The sequence below is a fragment of the Alosa sapidissima genome, chromosome 20 (assembly GCF_018492685.1).
Source record: "Alosa sapidissima isolate fAloSap1 chromosome 20, fAloSap1.pri, whole genome shotgun sequence".
Taxonomy (NCBI): domain Eukaryota; kingdom Metazoa; phylum Chordata; class Actinopteri; order Clupeiformes; family Clupeidae; genus Alosa; species Alosa sapidissima.
In genome coordinates this window covers 19,166,039-19,189,162 of record NC_055976.1, presented here as the reverse complement: position 1 = coordinate 19,189,162, position 23,124 = coordinate 19,166,039, and the positions used below count along the sequence as shown (strand labels likewise).

Genomic DNA, 23,124 nt, shown 5'->3' with positions numbered 1-23,124 from the left:
GGAACAGGATACAGTGATTTGATTTGAGTGACAAAGCACAGGACAGGGTTACTTGAATCAGGTATGCTCAGGTATCTGTTTTATTGAAAATTAAAAAATAAATCAACATTTTGATTTGCTCAATGAACCTGGTCATCTGTGTCTGCAGTACAAAGAGTGTAACACTGTAATTTTGTTCAGTGAATTAAATTGTATGCTCTCTCTATTTCTCTCTCTCTCTCACACACACACACACACACACACACACACACACACACACAGAAACATACCGGTACACACATTCATGCCATTCAAGACAAGACATGATTGAACATTGGATGGATTCAGTTTACTGCTTCCAAGTCATTTTTTATATATAAAACATTATCAAAATAGCATAGTCATACAAATAAGAATGGGGGACATAATCAAGACTTGGTGTGCATTGAGACTTTGATTTAACATGATCACTTGGTGTTATGAATCCCTCAGCAACAGCCAGGGCCTCCTGGCAGCAGAGCACGAGGGGGAAGTAAGAGGGTGGAACACTCCGCGCCTGCGTTGTCACATGGAGGAAGTGCACACTGGGCCGCAAACCGTTGTGCAATGTCACGTCTCCCACAGAGGAGGAAAACAAACACATCGCTAATAGCCACAGGCTCTGGAGCTAACGTGGGCCAGATCTGGCTTAGTCCCGGGTCAGATCTGGCTGAGGTCCGGCTGCACAGTCAATTCATTTATTTCAGGGCCGTTCACACCAGGAACGATAACTACAAAGATAACTATAACTATAACGATATGAGTGATAAGGAAAGTCTCTCCTTGTTGATGAATGTGACGTCTAAAATATGATGGATTCTGATCGGCTGTCAGCTTTTTATCAATCCCAATATAATTTTTCATGTCATTATTGTTGTAGTTTATGTGTGGACGTTGGTTCATATTAGCTAGAGAGATACTTTTACGTTGCTATTGTTGTCATTACAGTTATCGTTGTTTGTGTGAAAGACTCTTTAGGCATTTGGCTGATACTCTTCCCCAGAGTGCCTTACAGACTAATTACAAGTACAGTTCCCCTGGAGGCCACTAGGGGTTCAGTGAGGGTGGCAGCCAGCCCCTTGGTATCCAACCCACAGCGGTCTGGCATGACACCCTTGGGAGTGCAGATCCAAGACCGCTAGGCCCACCACCACCCGCACTGTTCTGCTGTCCTATGATGCAGATTGAGAGTTGAACCAGTCCAGCACTGCCTTCTTGTTCTCGGCCATCCATTTGATGTTGGCCCGGGTCTTCTCTATAGCCTGGTCCAACGCTACCTTCCCAGAGCCCAGGTCCGGATGGTCCCTTTGGAAATCCAGCAACTGTAAAATACAGTCGAATTAATAACTGTAACTTGTATGTATATATGTATGTACTGTATGTGTGTATGTATGTATGTATGTATGTATGTATGTATGTATGTATGTATGTATGTGCCATTAAAATAATAAATACACATAAAGGCATACATACGTAATACACATACATGCACACACACATGCATACTTACATACATACATACATACATACATAAAAAGAATAGGTGAAGTAGTTAAACATAATTGCTATTTCCATAGCAGAAACTTCTGGCGAACATGACAGGTTTGGTGTTGGAGTACCGGTATATGGCAAAATCCGGTGAAGGCGACTGGCATTTGCATTACCTGCTGAAGTTCAAACTCTGTGGAGAACCGTCTGGTTACCGAAGTGATGAGAGAGGGGAAGACAAACGAGCCTCCTCCGAATCTGTGGACCAGGGAGATTATGAAACTCTGCTTGTTCTCAAAGTCTTATGGGCCCTCATTTGAATAACGAGTAAAATGCAAAGTCGGGCAAAAAGCAAAGTGCCTCTCAGATGAACTCAGGTGTGGTATTGGAGCATAACCCGGCCCCACCTTTGTTTGCTTTGAGGATCCTGTTCATGGTATTAAATGGTGAAGTTATTAAATTAATTTCAGTTCAGTGTTTGCTTGTTGCCTGACTTGACACCTTGCCCATCATATTAGTTCCCCATGTGTGCTACACACAATCCTACATCACTTGCATGTGGAAATTTCTTCTAAATGTAGTTTGTGATCTACAAACTGAGAGAGTAGGAAATCTCATTTGCATTTCTTGGGATCATTTCAAATATTAATCAGTAAGCTGTCTGTTCTGAATTTTCACATTTGGCTGTGAGAGTATGTTTCCACATTTGATTCGGCAACACAATTGATATTCTCTATGAATGTATTGCAGATTCACACAGGGTTTGTGCTGTACTCACTCCTTGAAGAGATAGTCCCATTTTGATCTGAAGAAGTCCCATGCGAAAGACTGACCCACCACATTGGAGGCAACATAGCCAATGGTAGATGCAGCATCCTGCTTGCGTATCTTGCTGGGATCCAGAGAGTATTCAAGGTACCTTTAAAGCAAAAAAACACAATAATATATTAATGTAACTAGTGCCATTTATAGATATAGTAACTAACCTTTAACCCTTAGGTTAGCCAGCGGCAAGCAGCAGCGGCAAACGTAACGCAACGCTCAGACCATAATACGTTTTATCTCGTTCCTAAGCAACAGAAACGGTTTATCAATTGAATACAATACTCGCCCCTCCAGTTGGGCCATTACATTAGTCATGGCCAGACCCTTAATCTTTCAGTTTTGGGTCTGGAATCTCCAGGCTACCCTTCTTCTTGCATGTGTAAAAACTACAAAATGATATTCTTTACAAAATACAATACATATGTTGTCAAAATAGCCAAAATAGTTCAATCAAGTATGTCCTTGAATGTGTTACTGTATTTTGAAGCTGCTAGGGAATGGCTACTTATATGCATATATACATAAATGGAGAAATACACAGCTGATGTGGAGATATCTAGCCACCAGTGCAAGGAGTGAATGTCTTGTCCCTGAACATTATGGCCTGACAGTTGGTTAGTCTGCCGTTGTGAGTCTGTGTTGCTTTGGATAAAAGTGCCTGCTAAATACTGGTGAACTTTAACTTTTAACTTTAGGGGGGGCGCAACAGGCTACAGCGCCCATACCATGTACGGGTCTAAGTGCCCACGGGGACCCAGGTTTGATTCCGACCTGCGGCCATTTCCCGATCCCACCCCATCTCTCTCTCCCACTCACTTCCTGTCACTCTTCACTATTGGAATAAAGGCAAAAAAGCTCAAAAATATAAAATAAAAAAAAACATTTAACTTTCATTTTCACTGGTCAAACCCAAACCTGTTAAGGAGCCAGGGCAGTTTAGTACAGCCCAGTGCGCTGCGCAGGCGTGCCGCCTCAGACGCCATGGTGACGTTCTGCAGCATCTCCCAGCCAAAGTTCCACTCCGCCTCGGCACCCGCAGCGATGGCATGACAGTACACAACCCACTTCAGGTTGGGGTCAATCCTGGAGGGCAAAGGCAACAACAAGGTCATTTCAGTACCAGATGATGTCAAGCTTTAGTCAAGTCAATTCAGAATTCAGAGAATTCAGAGAGATTTATTCATCACATACACAGTTATATTAGTATATAACAAGTAGTGAAATGTAAGCCTGGTTAGCTTCATGCCTGTGTAAAGTAGAAGAATCTAAGTAAACAGATAAGATTAAAGCAGAAGTTAATAATACATATTTAAATAAAATAATAAAGTGATTTTATTGAATAATAATAATAAATAATAATAATGTTATTAAAATGGGAGAGTGTCCATGGTATTCATAAGAGTTGGCATGTCCATGTTGAGGAGTATAATGGCCTGAGGGAAATAGCTTTTCTAAGTCAAGTTTATTTGTATAGCGCATTTCTTACACAAAGGTAATTGATTGTGCTTTACATAAACAAAAGGGTTTTAATCCTGCTGCGAGGGTTTGGTCATGGTCTCTCATGTATTGGGTGAACATGAAAAGTGGAGGGGAAGCAGGATGTGTGATTGGACGTGAAGTAGGAAGTGAATTTTCGGTTTAATCACTTTTTCGGATTCCAATTGGGATTTGTATTCGGATAACGTATTCAAAGAGTATTAGATAACAGGTCAGACAACCCCCATCCTCACTCCCCTCTCCCCCACCCCAACCCCAGCCAGAGGTAACCTTTGGTAGAGATCAGCTCAGGTCATTCCTGTCAGTGTTTGACACGTACTGTAGGAGACTTTTTGCCAAAGTCTTCATACATTTAATTGGCTAATATTTGCTTGAGCTTCTCCAAATGACGTATGAAAGCGAATAAGAAAAGGAGATTTACAGCACAGTGTTTCTTGGTCCCTGCTAAACTTGCCTGTTGTTGTGTGGTTCTCTCATCCACTGGCGGAACTGATCGAGAACCTGCTGCTTACACCCCGGAACACCAGTTTTGCAGGCCAGAGAAACCGCAATGCCTTTTGTGTACCTACACACAGAAAACACACGCGCACACACACACACACACACACACACAGACACAGACACAGACACACACACACACACACACACACACACACACACAGACACAAGCACACAGACACACACACACACACACACACACACAAGCACACAGACACACACACATTCAAAAACATCACTCACTTGGGAAGTTCTGTGGTTATGTGAGTAAAAATGGTTGAAACAATCATCCAAACAAATACAAAACCAAACCACAGCAAATGATGCCATCATGTTCACTAAAATCATTAAGTCGTTGATCATCTGCTCCCACACACTACACAGGATGTGGAGGACAACCCTGACTCTGGTCCCTTTAACTCGAGATCACACATAGGTGAATTATACTTATTTACGCCATAGTGTGGCTGAGTGGTTGGTCACTCTGGAAGTGGTCATAGAGAGGTTGGACGAGCCTCCGCAGATAGGTCTGTGGGGTGAGAAGAGACATATTAGTGATTAGAGTTTTGTTTGTTTCATGTAGCTCAACTAATGAAAACTGCTCCTCACACTCATGCACACACACACACACACACACACACACACACACACACACACACACAAACACACATCACACCACACACACACACACACACACACACACACACACACAAACAGACAGACAGACAGACAGACAGACAGACACACACACACACACACACACACACACACACACACAGACAGACAGACAGACACACACAGATAAACTATCTTAGATGTTCTGTACATTTAAAAAATACTTAAACAGATGACCATAAATGTAAAGTAATTGCATCAGTCATACCAGCATCGGTCCGTAGACCTCAGTGCGATCAAACATTTGGAAGAAGTAGTTTAGACTCCTGGAGGCAGCCTCCCAGGGCATGTACTCTCTCTCCTGCACCAGGTACTTGGTGGTCTGCAGAGCCATGGTAGTGTTTAGGATCCTCGCTCTGAGGACAAGGAAAGCATTTACATTCAAATTCACATTTACATTCACATTTACTTTCACATTTACTTTGTTAATTTACATTACTTTTCACATATACATTTACATATTCATTAATCCAGCTGACATTTTCTTCCAAAGCAAAAATTTTAAGCAAAGCAAAAGCAAAAACTTTAAGCAACTTTAGGAATACCATCCACGCTAAAGTGCAATAGTAGACCTTGTAAAGGTAACAATAATTGTGACCTCACAAACAATACAGTGTGACCAGAAGAAGATGGTGTATACGTTAAAGTAGGTTGTTCAACATTCAAGAAAGATACTAGTAGATTGAAAACAAGTGCATGGAAGCACATGGTAAGCGCATGGTAAGTGCATGGTAAGCGCATGGTAAGCACATGTTAAGTGCATGGTAAGTGTGAGTTAGGTGTGTTGGGGTTTGTAAAGGTGCTAGGAGGCACAGGGGGAGCTGAGCTATTGAACAGGTGTTTCAGGAGACTGGTGCTAGAGATAGTGAGGCTCGATGGTGTTTTAAGCCCCCACAGTCGACTTCAAGGCAGCGCTGCGACCTATCCCTAGCCCTAACCCTAGTGCCTTCTGTGCAGCGCTGCCTGGAAGACGATGTTGGGGCTTAAAACACCAAGAAACTGATAGAGAGGGACACTGGGATCTGGATGGTCTTTCCGCAGAGCCAGAGAGTACAGCAGGGGAGATGACTTACTTGACCAAACTGAAAGCATCGTCTATTATCTGAGCTCTGTTGATGATGGGGATCACCTGTCAAAGCAATTGGACTTAATGAACAACCCATTTCTGTACACTTAATGTAACATCGTAAACTGAGCAGTTATCTTTTTTTTCCTGGGAAGATATGAGGTCTCTAATATTTGATCATTAATAATTAATATCAGTGGCATAGAAAAACACTCCTCTGACTTAAAATCATTACACATGGAACGACATTAATTATGCCAGATAAAGGCTTGAGCTTTTCCTATTACATTCTATTTAGGACATGCACATTTTGGACATAGCATTGATGTGATGTGTGTGGCATCTTGATCTTGACCAGAGGTCATTCGTGTACCTGGTGATCAGAACTCAGTTGAGCGAAGAGACGCTCCCAGTTCTGCTGGTCGTAGTTAACCCTGTAGTAGCCAGAGACATTGAGGTTGGCTAAGATCCACTGGCTTCCACTTGCTCTCATTGGCGCAAACACAGCTATGAGATAAGAGAGAGAGACAGAGGGAGAGAGAGAGATAGAGAAAGAGACAGAGAAAGAGGGAGGTAGAGAGGGATGGAGAGAAAGAGCAGTCTTCAGTTTTGTGGCCTCATGACTTCTGATGAGGTAATGCAGGCTTTCTCAACAACATCTCAACTTCCACTGTACTCAGGGTTGCATGTTCCCAGGCTCTCTCTCTCTCTCTCTCTCTCTCTCTCTCTCTCTCTCTCTCTCTCTCTCTCTCGTGTGTGTGTGTGTGTGTGTGTGTGTGTGTGTGCATGTGTGTGTGTTTGAGTGGGTGTACACGGTGTGTGTGGGTGCATTCTACACTACCCTCGGATGGGTAAAATGCAGAGGCCAAATTCCTTGTATATGCAAATATACTTGGCTTATACTTGGCTAATAATAAACCTGATTTACAGTACATTAATGGTTGAGCAGATGGGCTTACCTGACTAATGATTGAGCAGCTGGTCTTACAGTACCTGTCTAATGGTTGATCAGGTGTTCTATACCTGTCTTTTCAATCAGCCAGTGTTGATCCTGATGTACGCCATTCTTCATCCACTTGATTGGCACAATCCATTGGTAACTATGGCAATGAGAATGGAAGCAATAAACAACGTTTTGGAGGTTGTTGCTATAACTGTAGTTACATCGGTTATACCGAATTTTATGAGTATATAATAATGGAGAAACATCATCAGCCAATGGAAGAGTTGTACTGTAGCATAAACCCACTTGTAAATGGATGGTCTGTCCACCACTGCATCAGGGTCCAACAGGAAGTGCTTCTGGCTAATGGTTCCTGTTGTGGTATCTATGGTAACCAGAGGGAAGCCCATCTGAAGGATCCAGCGGTTCATAATGTCATGGACGGAGTAGGGCAGATTTACATGTAACCCTGTGCTCTGTGCAGCCTGATGAGACAATGAAGCACTTTTCGGTAAACAGCAAATTACATCAAAGTACACAAATGTTCTTTTTTTGCATCCTGTGTTTGGGGTTTACACAGGCCATATATCAAGAAATGTGTTTAAAGGGGTGGCTCAGGATTTTGGACATAGGACCTCATTTCTAAGTTAGCAAGTGTGATATTTATCAGTGGAGACCGTTTTCAAAATTTAAAATTTATTTGCCTCGGGTGTACTGTGGGGGGGGGGGGGGGGGGGGGGGGTAAGGCTGTTTTTAATGGTAGACTAACACATACTGATGACTTGCCTAGCACCTCCGAACTCTGCAACTAGAAGGACTGGATGGAACGTGTTGAAAATGGTCTCCACTGATAAATATCACACTTGCTAATTTGGAAATGAGGTCCTACTGTATGTCCAAAATCCTGAACCCACCCCTTTAATGTATTGTTCTGTGATGTCAAGAACTTACATCCTGCAAATGGTCCCAAAGGTCAGAATATACAGTGTTGCCAAAAGCAAACTGATGCAAATAGGACTGCAAAAAAAAGGAAATATAGAAAGAAATATAAAGAATGGATAAAGAAAGGAGAGAGAGAGAGAGTTAATAAATCCAGTGTCAGATACTGTCATTTTGTTACCATGGGGATTATACAGTTTCAGCATAAATGTCACATCACCATAAGAGACATTGTTTACAATGTCTTATTTTTTTGATAGATTTTTTAGATCATTATAATGTCTATTAAACAGTTACTGTTACATTATTATTACATTACATTACAGTTACATTATTATTTGTTATACTGTATTATGAAAGCCTGATTTAAAGTGTAGCAATTAATGAATTGATTAATTTGATTGGTTGATTGATTGATTGGTCAGACCTACACTGAGTCCTTTAACGAAAACGGGCTCAGACAGAAACTCCGACAGCATTCTCAGGACAGCTGCACCCTGTGACGCCAAACACACCCGATTAGTACAGACCTAACGCTGTCTCAGAGGGAACAGCACGTGACATTCCAACCATGGTTTAACACCACACACACACACACACACACACATATACATTCTTATCCACAAGTATGCATACACCATACACATGCATTCACACATACATAGACTATTCACTTAACCATACACATCAATACCAAACATGCACATGTATGTACACACAAACACACACACACACAAACACACACACACACACACACACACACACACACACACACACTGGCAGCACACACATACAGACATGGGCAAGTGTCTGGCTCAAGCTGAGAGGTTTTACGACTGGGAACCTGCCCCCTTTTTCCTCACTTTGACCCTAATCAGGGGATCTTACCCTGGCTGACCCCTGCCTGCATACACACACACACACACACACACACACACACACATACCGGCTGGCTCCAGTTCATGCAGTCCACGACGAGACGGATTTATGTGATGAATAAACTGAGGGAAATGACTAACATCTGTTTGGGTCACCCTCTGGGCCTTACGCCGTGGTCTCCCATTAGCACCGCTCATTACAGCCAAGCTGGATTGGAACATGTCTTAACTGTTCAGCAGCCAGGCAACACTGTGCTGGGCTTGGCCTCATGGTAATTGGAGTTTATTTACATGCAACAAAGCAGTGCTTAGGCATTTACATTCCTGCCAGTGGACGGATGGTGATGAAGGATCTGATTACTTGGTCTTGAGTGAAAGCAAGTAAAGCAACCTTGCCTTCTACGGTTCAGCAAAACTCTGCTTTAAAAGCATGCGACTGTAACAGTTAGTTCACCACTAGAAAGGCAGATGTTTTATACAAACGTTTGATATATATATATATATTTTTTAATAAAGGTCACTAAATAAAGTCAGATGACCATTGAAATGGCCTGTGGATGGACTGAGGAGCTTTCATACCTTGCTGCAGGAGATGGTGTTGAACATATGGCTTCTCTCTCTCTCTCTCTCTCTCTCTCTCTCTCTCTCTCTCTCTCTCTCTCTCTCTCTCTCTCTCTCTCTCTCTTACATACACACACACACACAGTCCTGCTGGTAGAATGGCCGTGTGGATGGAGGGAGGGGTTCTCATACCTTGCTGTAGGAGATGGTGTCGAACATCTGGCTGATCTCCTCTGGCTTACTGACCTCGTTCTCACTGCGGGTCAGAGGGTGCGAGGAGACCAGCGAGTCTGCAGCGAAAGCTCTCTGGACGTCACCCTGCACGATCATGTCTTTCTGTGGAGACAGGTGGAAATAAACAAAAACATCCCTTGTTGTTGTTGATGTTGTTGTTTTGTCACTGTTTGTATTCTCAGTTAGCGTGCCGTAGCTAGAAAAGTTGTGGGTTCAATTCCCAGCTTCCCTGTGAGCTGTGCCCTTGAGCAAGGCACTTAACCCCAAGTTGCTCCAGGGACAATGTAACAATAAATAAATAATAAAATAAATAATAAATGTAAATGTAAAATGTTTTTTTCTGGATCAGTTAATATCATATGTGAAGAAAACTGAGTTTTGTCACTGTTTTAAGGTCTGGGATAGCACATTTCGGTGTTTTTGTGACACATGCCAGGTTGAATACTTGTGACATGCACAACAAAAGATGACTTTGGTCTTAAGGTGACCACAATATGAGGACAGCGTGTCTCTCCATTGTGTTTCTTTTTGCCAAGTTAAGACCTTTTTAATACCATTATGAGTGAAATGTAAGACATTTTCTTCAAAAGAAGGTGAAACAATTTACTCAAACAAATTCAATACTGGTTTTAACATTAAAGATGTAACTACATTAGAATACAGAGCCCAGGATAGAGACCTGCTCTGTTCAACACAAAATGCTAAGACAAGCACGAGACTAAACAATCATATGCAACTCAATCTAACTGAGCTTTTACACATCGAGGTTACAGGTTACATAAATGAAGAGTCATTTTTTCCTCATTCAGTTTTCCTGTGGCTTGCTCATCAGTTCTACAGATACTTCAGATTCTTCCCCATCATGCCGTGGTTAAAGTGGGAGGAATCCAGAGTTCTTCACTCCCAAAGCAAACTCATCCCACTGCTCATTCCTGCATGTGGCTGAAACAATGTTTATTTTAGTTCAGGGGCCTAAAAACGTTCAATCTTTTTCCATTGTTTTTGGGTTAGAATTTCCTTGAGGTTGTATGTGTGTGTGTGTGTGTGTGTGTGTGTGTGTGTGTGTGTGTGTGTGTGTGTGTGTGTGTGTGTGTGTGTGTGCGTGCGTGCGTGTGTGTGTGTGTGCGGGAGATTTATAAGCTCACGATATGCCAGGAGGGTTCTGCGTGGTCGGCTCCAAGATACTCCACGTAGGAGGCGAAGCCTTCGTTCAGCCACAGGTCGTTCCACCACCTCAGAGTCACCAGGTTGCCAAACCACTACGAGGGAATCACATGCATGCACACACACACACACACACACAAACACACACAGACATACACACACACACACACACACACACACACATACACACATACACACACATACATATAGTTATTCTCCCAGAACCTCCTAGTCTCCAGATATATCCCTAATTCCCTACTTCTCTCTCTTTATATCTACTTCTCTTTATCTGTCTGTCCAGACTACCAAAGACCGTTTTGTTTCTGTGTGATATATATAACCCATGTCTATAAGCAGCCTACCAAAAAAAACCCTCCTGTCTTTTCTTTTTGTATAGTGCCAACAGTCTGAGATCTATTAGCAGGAATGAAATCAAGCGCCTCATAAATTAAAGTTGTTGTTATTCTTTTATTAATACCATATGGGCCAGTTCGTGCGCGATGACTGTTAAAACCCTCTCCTTGTTCCCGTTGGAGGAGGTCTTGGGGTCGTACAGGAGGCTCGTCTCACGGTAAGTGATCAGCCCCCAGTTCTCCATGGCCCCGGCGTTGAAGTCCGGGAGAGCCACCTGGTCTAGAGAGGGGAGTGGAGTGCACCACCATCATACGGCAGCAAAACGTTTAGCCAACGTTTTGAAACAAAACTGTACAATAGGGATGTTCCTGTTGTGTTGTGTGAAACGTTTAAATAGTTTTCACTTAACAATACACAAAAGTACATGGACATGAATGTTTGATATTCTACATAATACTGACAGTGATGCAGGAGAAGAAGAAAGAATAGTTGTGATAAGACAAACGCATAAAACTTTTGCACAGGACTGTACATCAATGAGTGTCTAAAGCTTATGTGTGAAAACACAGTCTACAAATGATGAATGATGAGTCTCAAAGTGCCTCATACACACACACACACACACACAGCGTCACACTCACACACACACACACACACAGCGTCACACTCACACACACACACACACACACACACAGCGTCACACTCACACACACACACACAGCGTCACACTCACACAATGAGTTTCTGAAGCTGATGTGTAAACACACAGTCTACAAATGATGAATGATGAATCTCAAAGTGTCTTCCGTGGCTGTGACCATACCTGATTTTGTGAGCGGATAGCTGGTGTTGTAGTACCGCTCGAAGAACTCCAGCACGCGAAGGGTTACGTTGAGGGCGTAGTCCCCATGTCCTGATTCCAGCGCCGTTTTCCTGGCCCAGATACGAACCTGTCAAAAAAAAAGGAAAACTGAATATTTCCCGTCCAAACCTCCTTGGCTCAATTACTCACTGAATGTGGAGTGTGTGTGAGCAAGGAGTGGGTGAGTTTGAAATGTGTGTGAGTGGGGAGTGTGTGTGTGTTTGTGTGTGTGTGAGTATGTGTGTGTGCATACTGTAGAGGTTTTAAAAAATGAACTGCCCTCCTCATTACCCCCTTGTGGGAGTTGGTGGTGATGAAATTTATTATTATCACTAAAAACCATTATCCATTACACAATGGGCCAAGCTCACTCAACCATTTCTTGGCTTGTAAATTATAACTCGGTCTCAGGAGACGAAATAGAAATGTGTGAAAATAATCACCAGGGTTGTAGAGTCTGTTTCGTCCTTCTGGATAGAGCCAAAGTCGGAGACGATGAAGGCCAAGATGTATGTGGACATGCGTTTGGTCGGCTCAAACCTGGTGACTAGGACGTCTGTTTCATCCAGAGACGTGTGTAGGATTTCTGAGGAGGCAGGCACACATAGAGTTAGGTGAGACGGTGTTGGGGATTGGGAGCGTAAACATGTTCAGATGGCTCCACCGACACTCCGGCCCTGGCCCAACCTGTAGTAAGGTTGGGTTCCTGGCCAAGGGACTTTATGGAGCGTTTTCACAACTAAGCTGTTTACATGAAATTGTGACAGACAACAGTAAAGACATACAGTATTCATTTGAGAACTTGTTGGTTGCTTTTTTGTTTACTCATGGTAATCAAGAAGCATTCAAGGTGACTCTTTGAAGAAACCGGTTATGATGATGTCAGCAGTCATTGTCAGTGTCAATTGATTTATAGCTCTTTTATACACCATGGCAGTTAATCAATAGTGTACAAACCAGCCATGAAGGTAAATGGAGGCTATTTTAGTTTTCAGTGCTGTTCTACTATGTCAAAATAGTCAAAAAGAAACAACCATAAAAGAGCAGGTGTTTCAAAACCTTTGAACTTGTATGTACATAAATAAACAGTAAACTAAGTGAATAAATATCTAATAAACAAATAACCTCATATCTAGTGGACATGAATGAAAATCCAGAGACATGAGAGCAGTCTGTCTTTCTCTTGTCCACATCTTATCAGGTGTGAACATACTGGCCAGTCACCCACTACGGGGCCAGTGCGGGGGGGTCGATGGCTGGGGTGGGGCAGGTGTCACAATGCCTCTGTGTTCTATGTTGTCTGTGACCATGGTTCTCATGGTTCCCTTACCAGCATCTCGGCTGTTGGCCAGCGCTATGGTTCCGGGAGGATGGATCAGGGTTATGTCAAAGACCGCCTTCATGGCCGGCTCGTCGAAGCACGGGAACGCTTTCCTGGCGTATGTAGCCTGCATCTGAGTAGTGGCCACAATTCTGGTGGAAAGAATCATAATGCTAATGGTTAACAGACGCCAGGCCTATGGCACATACCCAGGCTGCATCCTGAGTAATTTATATCTGGTTACACTTTATCTGTTTTCAGCTGCAATGCAATGCATAATGATAGCTATTGAGATTCACTATTATGATCCGCTGCATCACAGTAGGGTTCTCTGACTTTTGATTGTAAACTCAGTGAATTGTTAGCATATCTGACACAGCACAGAGTAGTGATTGCTCGGTTACACTTTACTTGACAGTATCGACATAAGAGTGACATGACACTGTCATGAACGTGTCATAAACAAGTCATACACTTTTATGACATAACGCTTCTGTCATTAAGTGTCATTCGGTTTTTGTCATAACAAGTTAGGTTAGGGTTATGATTAGGGGTTAGGTTTAGGGTTAGAGTTAGGGTTGCTTAGGGTTCATGTGTCATGACATTGTCATGTGTTCATGACAGTGTCATGTCAGTCTTATGTCGATACTGTCAAGTTCGGTGTTACCGATTGCTCCTTACTTTTTGACACCCTTCTCGGTGTATTCACTCCTGTAGAAGCCCTCGAGGTCATCGGCCAGCTCTCCCTGAAACTTGGTGTGGAGCTGGTAAGAATGTCCTTGGACTAGTTTGCCACTGAGCTGGACGACCAGGTACTCTGTCTTCTCCTGGAGCCATGTGGTCTTGATAGAAGGAGCTCTCGCTCTACCCAGTCCAGTCAGAGTTGCGTGATGCCCGCTGGACTTGGTCAAGTTGAGTTTGCTGGAGTGAATGAGGATCAGGTCTGTCTCCTTCTCGCACTTAAAGTCCACAGTAGAGTGTCCAGTGAAGACGTACAGGCCGTGCTCGTTCTTTGTCAGGCGAGGCCACAGGGTGACGTTGTAGTGGACTGGGTACAGAGTGTCCGGCAGACGGTACCTATCCCAGGGTTCCCTGGCCTCAGGGGCTGGAGTGGGACCCACCAGAGTCCCCCCATCTCCTCCCCCATCTCCTCCTCCTCCTCCTGCAGTGCACTTGTGTTTAGAGTAGGCCACTGACAAGGCGAAAATGGTGATGGCGGCAACGACAGCAACAACAGCGGCGCTGACCGCGACAGTCCTGCTGACGTAATAACCCTGAGACATGGCCAGGCGCTGGTACAGTGTAGAACAGTGAACGGACGGACCGGTCAGTCTTAATATGCACACTAAGGCAACTACACTCTCTCATGTGTTGTCCCAATCTGGACACAGAGATGTGTTAAAAACAACGCAAGTTGTGTTGTTTTCAACACATTCGCTTTAAGAGTGTACTAAGACGCTGGCCTTGGACTGTCCATAAACAACATCCTTTGTCCTCTGTTACTCCTTCAGGAACCTAAAGCATAAGAGGAGACTTCTTTTAGTCATAGTTCTAGTAGTGTTGTAGTTTAAGTGGCGCTCATCCATACATGTGACATTGTAAATGTATGTCCATTGGTGGGGCCCTTGTCTTAAACCAAACATTTCCCAGAGGATTGTCCAACATGAATCCAAATAAGGCTTTTGAGACTCATCAGATAAAAGGATCTCACATTACTAATGTTGTCTTAATGGCTCATATGTGCTATACACCAATTGAAAAGGATATGTAAATGTTATGACAAACATGACTAAGGACAGACTTATTTGGACTTGATTTGGAACACAGAGGCTTACTTCTTGTTTTTGTAGAGACTCATAATAAAAGACTTTGATGATGTTTATCTGAGTTGTGACACAGAGACTGATTAGAGTTATACTTGTGCTTTAATGTAGGGACACTGTCATACTCATAATAAAAGACTTGTGACTATGTGTCCATAACTGCTGATAGATACCCTCATATCATTATCAAACTAATAGCACTAACCCAAGGGCATTTATTGACTCCATATCTTTAGGTTGTTACTTTTATTGACCACCTAATCATATACAGCATTAGTCAGTCCCAGCAGGCGGTAATAGGCCTTGACCTTCTCACCACACCTGGCATGTTGAACACTCACTCACATAGACTAGAGAGAATATCTCGGTTGTTAAATCCACTGTGAATACTGCAGTTTCAGTTGGACTTCACCCAGGACACTCCTGGCCCTATCCCAGAGTCTGAAATGCTACCCTAACATTTAAGGGACTTCAACGGTGTTGTTTGACACTCAGGATTGTCAGCATAAACACTATACTGGCCATAAATGTACTCCAGCCAAATGCAGTGTTTCTCTGGCTAAGAGTGCCATCAGCTTCAGTGGTGTGCTAAGAAAAGAGTCAGACTCTTACACCCATATTGTCATATGGCCTGTTTTAGTTTTTGCCACAGATGTTTGCCCCTTATCTGTCAAGAAGATCTAGGAGGTTGTTCATTGCGTGTGTGTGTGTGTGTGTGTGTGTGTGTGTGCGTACGAGAGAGAGAGAGAGAAGAGAGAGAGAGAGAGAGAGAGAGAGAGAGAGAGAGAGAGAGAGAGTGTGTGTGTGTGTGTGTGTGTGTGTGTTTTATATCAACCACACAAAAGAGCTGTTTCTGAAACTGTGTGTCCCACAACGGAAGGGAACAGATATGAAGGTAGTCAGCAAACTGTACAAACAGAGAGAGCTCTGCAGCCGATTCTATGAAAAACCACTCAGGCATCCAAATGGGGCAAATATGAGCACCTCTTGGTGGCACATCCAGCAACCGAGCAATCTGCCTATCAAGTACATTTTCTTGCACTTACTCCCACTTATCTTTTGAGGTTGGTTAAAGCGTAAACAATTATGCCACGAACATGACGATATTTGCAGCAGAAATGTGTTTTTGCTGAGATGACCCTGGTTAAGGCGAGGCAGCTCAAAGGTGTGGAGGTGTGTGGGTGGCTCTGAGCAGGCCACCTAGCGTAAATCTGTAACAGTAGTGCTGTTGCCCACAGAAATAAAGTCTGTTTTCCCATCATCCTCTCCTACGACAGAGGAATGGCCCATCTATCTGCAGAAGTGATGCGCAGCTGGTCAACTCATTAGGTGAGAAACTGTGTAAGTAACCTATGCTGAACAATACTCTTAGTTACTGTATTACTGTGTAAAGAATAAGTACACACACGCATGCATGTGTACACAGACACACACACAGACACACACACACACTGAGATAAATGCATTTTTGCTCTGTCTCTATCGTTCTGACACACAGACAGACACACACAAACGCACACACACACACTGAGATAAATGCATTCTTTCTCTCTCTCTCCTGCTCTCTCTCTCTCCTGCTCTCTCTCTCTCTCTCTCTCTCTCTCTCGTACACACATACACACACACAGGCACACACAAATATCCATGCATTCACAAAGTACCCAAACACTCTTTGACGCTCTGAAACTCTCTGTTGAGTGACGTGCTGAAGAGGAAGCCATATGGGAGCGTGAAGACGTGCTCACCGGCAATATGTGTGTCTAGAGACTGCATACAAACACACCCACACAAACACACACACACACACACACACACACACACACAGAATTGTGTGATAGAGAAGACATGCTTACCAGTAACGTGTGTCAGAATGCATACAAACACACAGAGACACACAGACACACACACAGCAATGTGTGAGAGGGATATAGAGCTAAATTTGTCTCAATAATATTTGTATATGCGCAGAGGGGGATCCACAAATATTTCTTGATTTGCATGTGTTTTGATATCTACAAATAAAAAAATCATATTTGTAACTCGTATATTGATTTTTACAAATATATAATTTGAATTGAAAGATAAATATATATCTACGCATAAAACCGTCAGTTTGTAAGCGAAATCAAGCTTTGACTCCAAGGATTGTTGGTTCAAATCCAGGAGTAATCATTCTGCCAATGTTAGTTTTGGAAAGGATACATGCCAACACAAAAGTTGTAAAAGTAGGCCTAGCCAACTAACATTCGTTATTGCAATACGTTTTAACCAAAGATTCTAGAGATGAGCTCTGTTCTAGAATCTTTGGTTTTAACACCTAAAGCCTCGGTTGCTAGATAACAATAAACAAACTCAAAGATCGTAATTCTTGATTTCGCTTACAAACTGACGGTTTTATGTGTTCACTAAACAAAGATTATGGAAATTAAACACCACTTTTCCATCAAAAAGCTGGTTGTAAAAGGCATAACTTGTTAGATTTAACAACTACGTTCGCTAGCTCTGTGTGTTATGAGTCCCATAGAACAACACTGCCATCTACTGGATTAGAAAGTCTGTCAGCAGGCGAATTAGAGGTAGGCTATTTGTGGATCTGGTGGCTCCTCTGCCGCAAAGATTGTCTTAAAAACACGTGTGCTGATCCACAAATGCGAAAACGAAAACTGGGTGTGTTGGTGATCCACAAATGCAAAATTAGATTTCACAAAGGCAATTTTCAGTTTTACAAATGCCATTTCATTTACAAATACACATCTACAATTGTGAAAAACAATTTACAAGTTAGAAAAAAAAAATTTACGTGTGGATTTGTGCGACTTTCATGCGAAGAACGTCTCAAAAACACGTAACTTTGTAAGGCGAAGAATGCGTGTGCTGGTGATCCACAAATGCAGAATCACATTTCACAAATGAAGTTTTCGGTTTTACAATGGCATTTTATTTACAAATGCACATCTATATTTGTAAAAATCAATATACGAGTTACACAGTGTGCAGTGTGACAGATCGGATTAGAAGACACCAGCGTAAACATGTTTGTGTTTTGTCCTGAGTTTGCAGCCAGCAGCTAATTTTAATGCCGACTATGTTTGTTCTTTCTGTTTCTAATTATGGCTATGGCGGACCACAGCCCCACAACATCAACAGTGTAGCTAAAGAAAACCTCTCCACAAACAAAGGCCAGGACAGGGGCGAAATGACACTAATGCTGAAACATCTGTGAAGACAACCCGCAAGCCACGTCCATTCAGGCAAACTCACAGGCGCCTGTCAAAGTGAGTTATCCACCTCCCTTATCGGCTGGCCCCGAATCTAACGGATAGTCATATCATAGAGTCTTCCAGTGCTTCTTAACTGGTGGGTAGGGACCCAAAAGTGGGTTGAGGGACCGTTCTGAGTGGGTCACGGAGCTTGTGTTGAAATCACTCATTTAATATTGGACCTTTTTTTTTTGATAGACCTTATTTGTATGTCAGTCATTGCCATTGACATAGATAGACAATGTTTATGTGACAGGTCATGTTAGACATAATTTTAGCGGTAAACACAAGTAAACAAAATGGGACAGAAACCCCAGTGTGTGGTGTGCAGTGAATTGCTGGCACATGAAACCATAAAAACTAAAATGTCACATCTAAACGTTGTCCAGAATCCAGTGGATAGCTAGATCACAGGCTATACCTGCCTAAAACAAGACCCTGCTTTATTTCAATGGGATACCATCAATCACCACCTATTCCCACCTACTGTTTGGGTTAATTAGCAGGATTCATTTAAAGCCAAAGTCAGCTTTATTGTCAATCCTGCTGTTTGTACAAGACATATAGAGAATTGAAATCAGGCCCACAGTAGGGACAGTAATTGACATTGACATGAGTGATGATAGATTCTTACCCTCATCCAAAGCATTGTGAGTGAAACTTTTCACTGAGTGTGGAGAGTGTTCCTATCCTCTCTCCAGCCCTGTAACTGTCCCTCTGCGCTGCCTGTTAAGAGTGGGTGGGTGCAGTCGAGAGCCCTGTGCGCTCACACGAGGACGCGGAGAGCGAGGGCGCAGCTTCTCAAGTTCTCCCTCAACGGCTACATGTGTGGAATCAATCAGTTGGGTAGAGAGAGCGATAGAGAGAGAGAGAGAGAGTCTACACAGCTGCAAGCAGCAAGACTCCCAGCTCTCTCTCTCTCTCTCTCTCTCTCTTTTCCCCTTCTCTGTCCCTCTCTTTCCTCCCCTGCTTTCTCTGCTTTTCCACTTTTATGAAAGAATGTAGTTTACATTCACATTCCAACACTTGGGACTGGGGAAACCAATCCATAAACAAACAAACAAACAAACAGAGTAAACAAGCACAAGCAAAACAAGGAAAACAAGTCAACAGGTTTCTCACCAAGGCATGCTGAAAAAGAACAGAGGAGGTGCGATCAGCAGTGGCACAGCGCAGAGTAGAGTAGAGAAGGACGTGCGTACCGTGCGATCAAGACTGACTACAGGGGTGTATGTGGAGCATCCAGGATACAGTTAAAGGGGAGCTTACACACTCACTCACTCTCTCTCTTTCTCTATCTCTCTCTTACACACACACACGCTCAGCCCCTGGTCTGTGAAGGAGGGGTGGAGAGGTGGGGGTTGGGGGGGTGGGGGCATGTAAGTTCTTCATGCATGGCAGGTTTCTGGAGCTTACTCATAATTTTGTAAGGAGGACTGGGGGAGGAGAGAAGGAGGTGTGTGTGTGTGTGTGTGTGTATGTGTATGTGTGTGTGTGTGTGTGTGTGTGTGTGTGTGTGTGTGTGTGTGTGTGTGTGTGTGTGTGTGTGTGTGTGTTTAAAACTATAATGTGGTTAACCAGTTGTCTAGGACCTCGTCCAAACTCGCAACAGCAGTAGTGACAGCTGTCAGACAAGAAAAGGCAAGTCAAGAGAACATAATTATATTTGCCATGCATTGCAGTATACAGCAGCATAAAGAACGAGAGATGATGAGAAAAAAAGAACGTTGAGACTGTCAACTCTTAGACAGGATGATGATAAAGAATCTGTGTGTGTGTGTGTGTGTGTGTGTGTGTTTGCCACAATGTGTGGCAACAGTTTCCTGAGCAGGATGACAAGGTTTACTCAGAAAGTTAGTATCAACCATACACATCTTAGAAAAATTAAGCAAAATGACAGTGCATGCGGGCAGTTTTAAGATCTACTTAATGTCACAATGAATAAGGATGTTAGCACAGTTTTTCATTTTAAGTTACTCACCCAAAAAGTGATGATACACATGGCACCTTCTTGAGAAATGTTGCTTCAAAATGTTCCTGAGTATTGTTCTATGGGAATGTTCCCATTGATATGGGGCAACATTCTTTTTTACTTTTATCAACTTTAATCATCAGTAGGCAAATTCTTATGCCATCCAATCAGAAGACAAGGAACTGGTAATGTGGTTGCCCAGCAACAGTGCTCAGAACGCTGTCCCAAGTATCTTGACCCTTACACTAAGCAATGCAAATGTATGTAACTGCACTGTTGTTATCAATGACACTACAGGCACAAGGCCTGAGTACGACATTTTGACATTTCATCAAAACTTTCAAATTTACACATTCTGTTGCTAAAGTCATTTTTCAATGATCTAAACAAATCCTCGTTGCATCGTTAATTGACCTCTACATTAACAGATTTCCCCCCTAAGAATTCCATTATCTTATCATTGATTCTTATCATGATGCATATCATATGGGATCACGTTCAGAGCATGAGAGAATGACACAAACCTGTCAGAAAGCCAATAACAATCCATCGAATTTTAGAAAATGAAGAATATTTGGAGCGATTTGGGTTGCACTATGTGCATGTTAAATGCGCTTTAAAAATAAATCTGACTTGACTTGACTTGACTATTTGTGGAGACTTTTTATTTTGTTGTTGCTGTTCAGTGTGGCCATTCATATCGTTACAGCTTACAGCTGACGTTACTGTCTTAGTTCTTGTGTGTGGATTGGCCTTTGGTCTCTCACAGTGCCCTGCACTCAGATGACCCCCATCACTGAGCATTAAGCAAATCATTACTTTCTAATCCACTCTGTGGGGAATTAGTGCAGACTGAGGTACCTGAGTGACCGTGTGTAAAGTGCTGGTTGTGTAAAGTGGTGTAAAGTGGCGGTGTAAAGCAGTGTAAAGTGGTGGTGTAAAGCACACAAGCATTCTTGCAGTACACTAAGCAGCGTTAGTGCGCCACTTCGAAAGTTTGTTTAGATCCAGTGACACTGCAATCATGAAAACGGAACGTCACACTTTGGTACTCTATTAGTATGCCAGTGACTGTGCCAGCCACTCTCTGTTGTCTTCTAACTTTTACTCTCCTGTTGTGCACCGTTGGATGAATACCGTGTTTATAATAGTTATTCATTTTCTACCAGGGACAGGTGAGAGCCGAGATAAAGAGAAACAAAAAGTTAGTTCACCCCTATCTGTGTCACCTCATGATAAGGTTATTTCACATTAGCTCTCTGGAAAACAAAACAACAAAAATAACATCAACACAGTGACTTACTTTAATCTGTTGAGGAGTGAATTCTTTAAGACAGTTCCCCAGAGAGTGAATTATTTTCCTGGCTCCTTCTAGAATTCTACGCAAACGTTCTATAGTTTGAGTGTTCTTAAAATTGTTACAGAAAAGTCCCTGAGGGTAATTGTTGCATCATAGTACGGAACTTTTTTTGAAAACGTTCTAATCACATATTTGTCATCGTACTCCCAGGGGCCCTGATCACATATTTGTGACTGTACTCCTCAACAGGTTAAAAACGGAAGATTGAAGGTTTGAGCCAGTGTGACTAAGCCACCACCATATTGTCTCAGAATAATAATTACATTCCTCTCAACTCTTGTTATTATTTCTGTTAGCTATTGTTAATTTCTCCTTGGTGTTATTTTATAACTATATTTTTTACATCCATTGCACAAGTCTGTGCTAAAATGGTGTATCAAGAGCTGTGTGAATACAATGAACACTAAAAAATTACATTTACAGTAATGTTTACACAACTCTGTTATAACATCAAGCTCTGAACACTGACACATTTTTATCAGCTTCCCCCTATCTAGGGTCAACAGCCAAGGTTAGATCAGGTAGAGTAGCCCCAGTTTGAACTGTGTCTAGCCACTAGGCTATGTCAACAACGACTATTCGTGTTCATCAGTTCTACCCTAAATTCCAAATCTGTATGACTGAACAAAACAAATGAAGCAAAGAAAAATGGCAGGTATTTTTCAGTGAACTTATACATCAGGGTGGCATGAACAAGAAAAATATTCAATCGTATAAAGTTAACCAAAAGTGTGTGTTTCCCATATGTAGGCTGCAAGTTTTAGCATCACACTTCCAATGAAGTGTGCCCCTGTTAAGCTGCTGGAGTTGTTGAAGAAAGGTATGCGTGTGTGTGTGTGTGTGTGTGTGTGTGTGTGTGTGTGTGTGTGTGTGTGTGTCTGTGTGTGTGTCTGTGTGTGTGCTATAGTGAACATATGCATAACGCTGGCAGAAATCTTACATTATATAATTCCATGATGCTTGCTTTACATTACATTGTATGTACTATATGGATCTCCTTGAATCCTTGAAGTCATGCTGAACCACGTTTCTGTGCATTTTGATGTGGTTGTGTTGCCATGGCTTTAGCTGCATAAAGTTTAAGTAAGTCATTTGGCACCATATTAAACACTACAACAAACTTACTTGGTATGATGATAACTTAGAAGTGATGGTTCACATCTGCATTTCCCAGCAAACTATGTATGTGTTTCATTTGTGTCGTGTGTGTTGTACGGTGTGATATATGTGCCAGTTTGACTGATTCAGATTAACCACAGCTACGAGGAATGTTCAAAAGTGTGTGGACTATAGTCGTGGTCAGAAGATTAGTCTAATGTAAGAAGAAGGCTTGGGTGCATGCTGTCTCATTCGATTAATTTAGTTTTCTTTGTGTGTGTGTGTGTG

The 23,124-nt window shown here is 42.5% G+C and overlaps 1 protein-coding gene across 3 annotated transcripts; it reads right to left on the bottom strand.

Moving 5' to 3' along the window:
* Nucleotides 1-52: 52 nt before the first annotated feature.
* Nucleotides 53-21,702, bottom strand: LOC121694229 (aminopeptidase N-like). 3 transcript variants are annotated; one of them, XM_042074262.1, is made up of 21 exons: nt 21,682-21,702; nt 14,005-14,838; nt 13,333-13,475; nt 12,446-12,588; nt 11,964-12,090; nt 11,265-11,419; nt 10,768-10,881; nt 9,581-9,724; nt 8,381-8,446; nt 7,962-8,027; nt 7,317-7,495; nt 7,091-7,167; nt 6,441-6,574; nt 6,075-6,130; nt 5,210-5,357; nt 4,782-4,855; nt 4,283-4,393; nt 3,247-3,414; nt 2,285-2,425; nt 1,683-1,764; nt 53-1,340 (listed from the first exon to the last, which is right to left on the bottom strand). In XM_042074262.1, the coding sequence occupies exons 2-21, from the start codon at nt 14,604-14,606 to the stop codon at nt 1,191-1,193; spliced, it is 2,880 nt and encodes a 959-aa protein (XP_041930196.1). In that variant the 5' UTR covers nt 14,607-14,838; nt 21,682-21,702; the 3' UTR covers nt 53-1,190. The 3 variants fall into 3 exon arrangements, with proteins under 3 accessions (XP_041930196.1, XP_041930194.1, XP_041930195.1); XM_042074260.1 differs by lacking the exon at nt 21,682-21,702 and adding an exon at nt 19,529-19,713; XM_042074261.1 differs by lacking the exon at nt 21,682-21,702 and adding an exon at nt 19,041-19,130.
* Nucleotides 21,703-23,124: the final 1,422 nt, after the last annotated feature.

What these genes read in the sequence shown, in the direction of transcription:
- LOC121694229 (XM_042074262.1), bottom strand. Translation starts at nt 14,606, where the DNA reads ATGTCTCAGGGTTATTACGTCAGCAGGACTGTCGCGGTCAGCGCCGCT. An exon ending in TTTTCGTTAAAGGACTCAGT is followed by an intron (nt 8,028 to 8,380) that starts GTAGGTCTGACC and finishes TTTTTTTTGCAG; the next exon opens with TCCTATTTGCATCAGTTTGC. An exon ending in CTGCCCTGGCTCCTTAACAG is followed by an intron (nt 2,426 to 3,246) that starts GTTTGGGTTTGA and finishes TTTGCTTTAAAG; the next exon opens with GTACCTTGAATACTCTCTGG.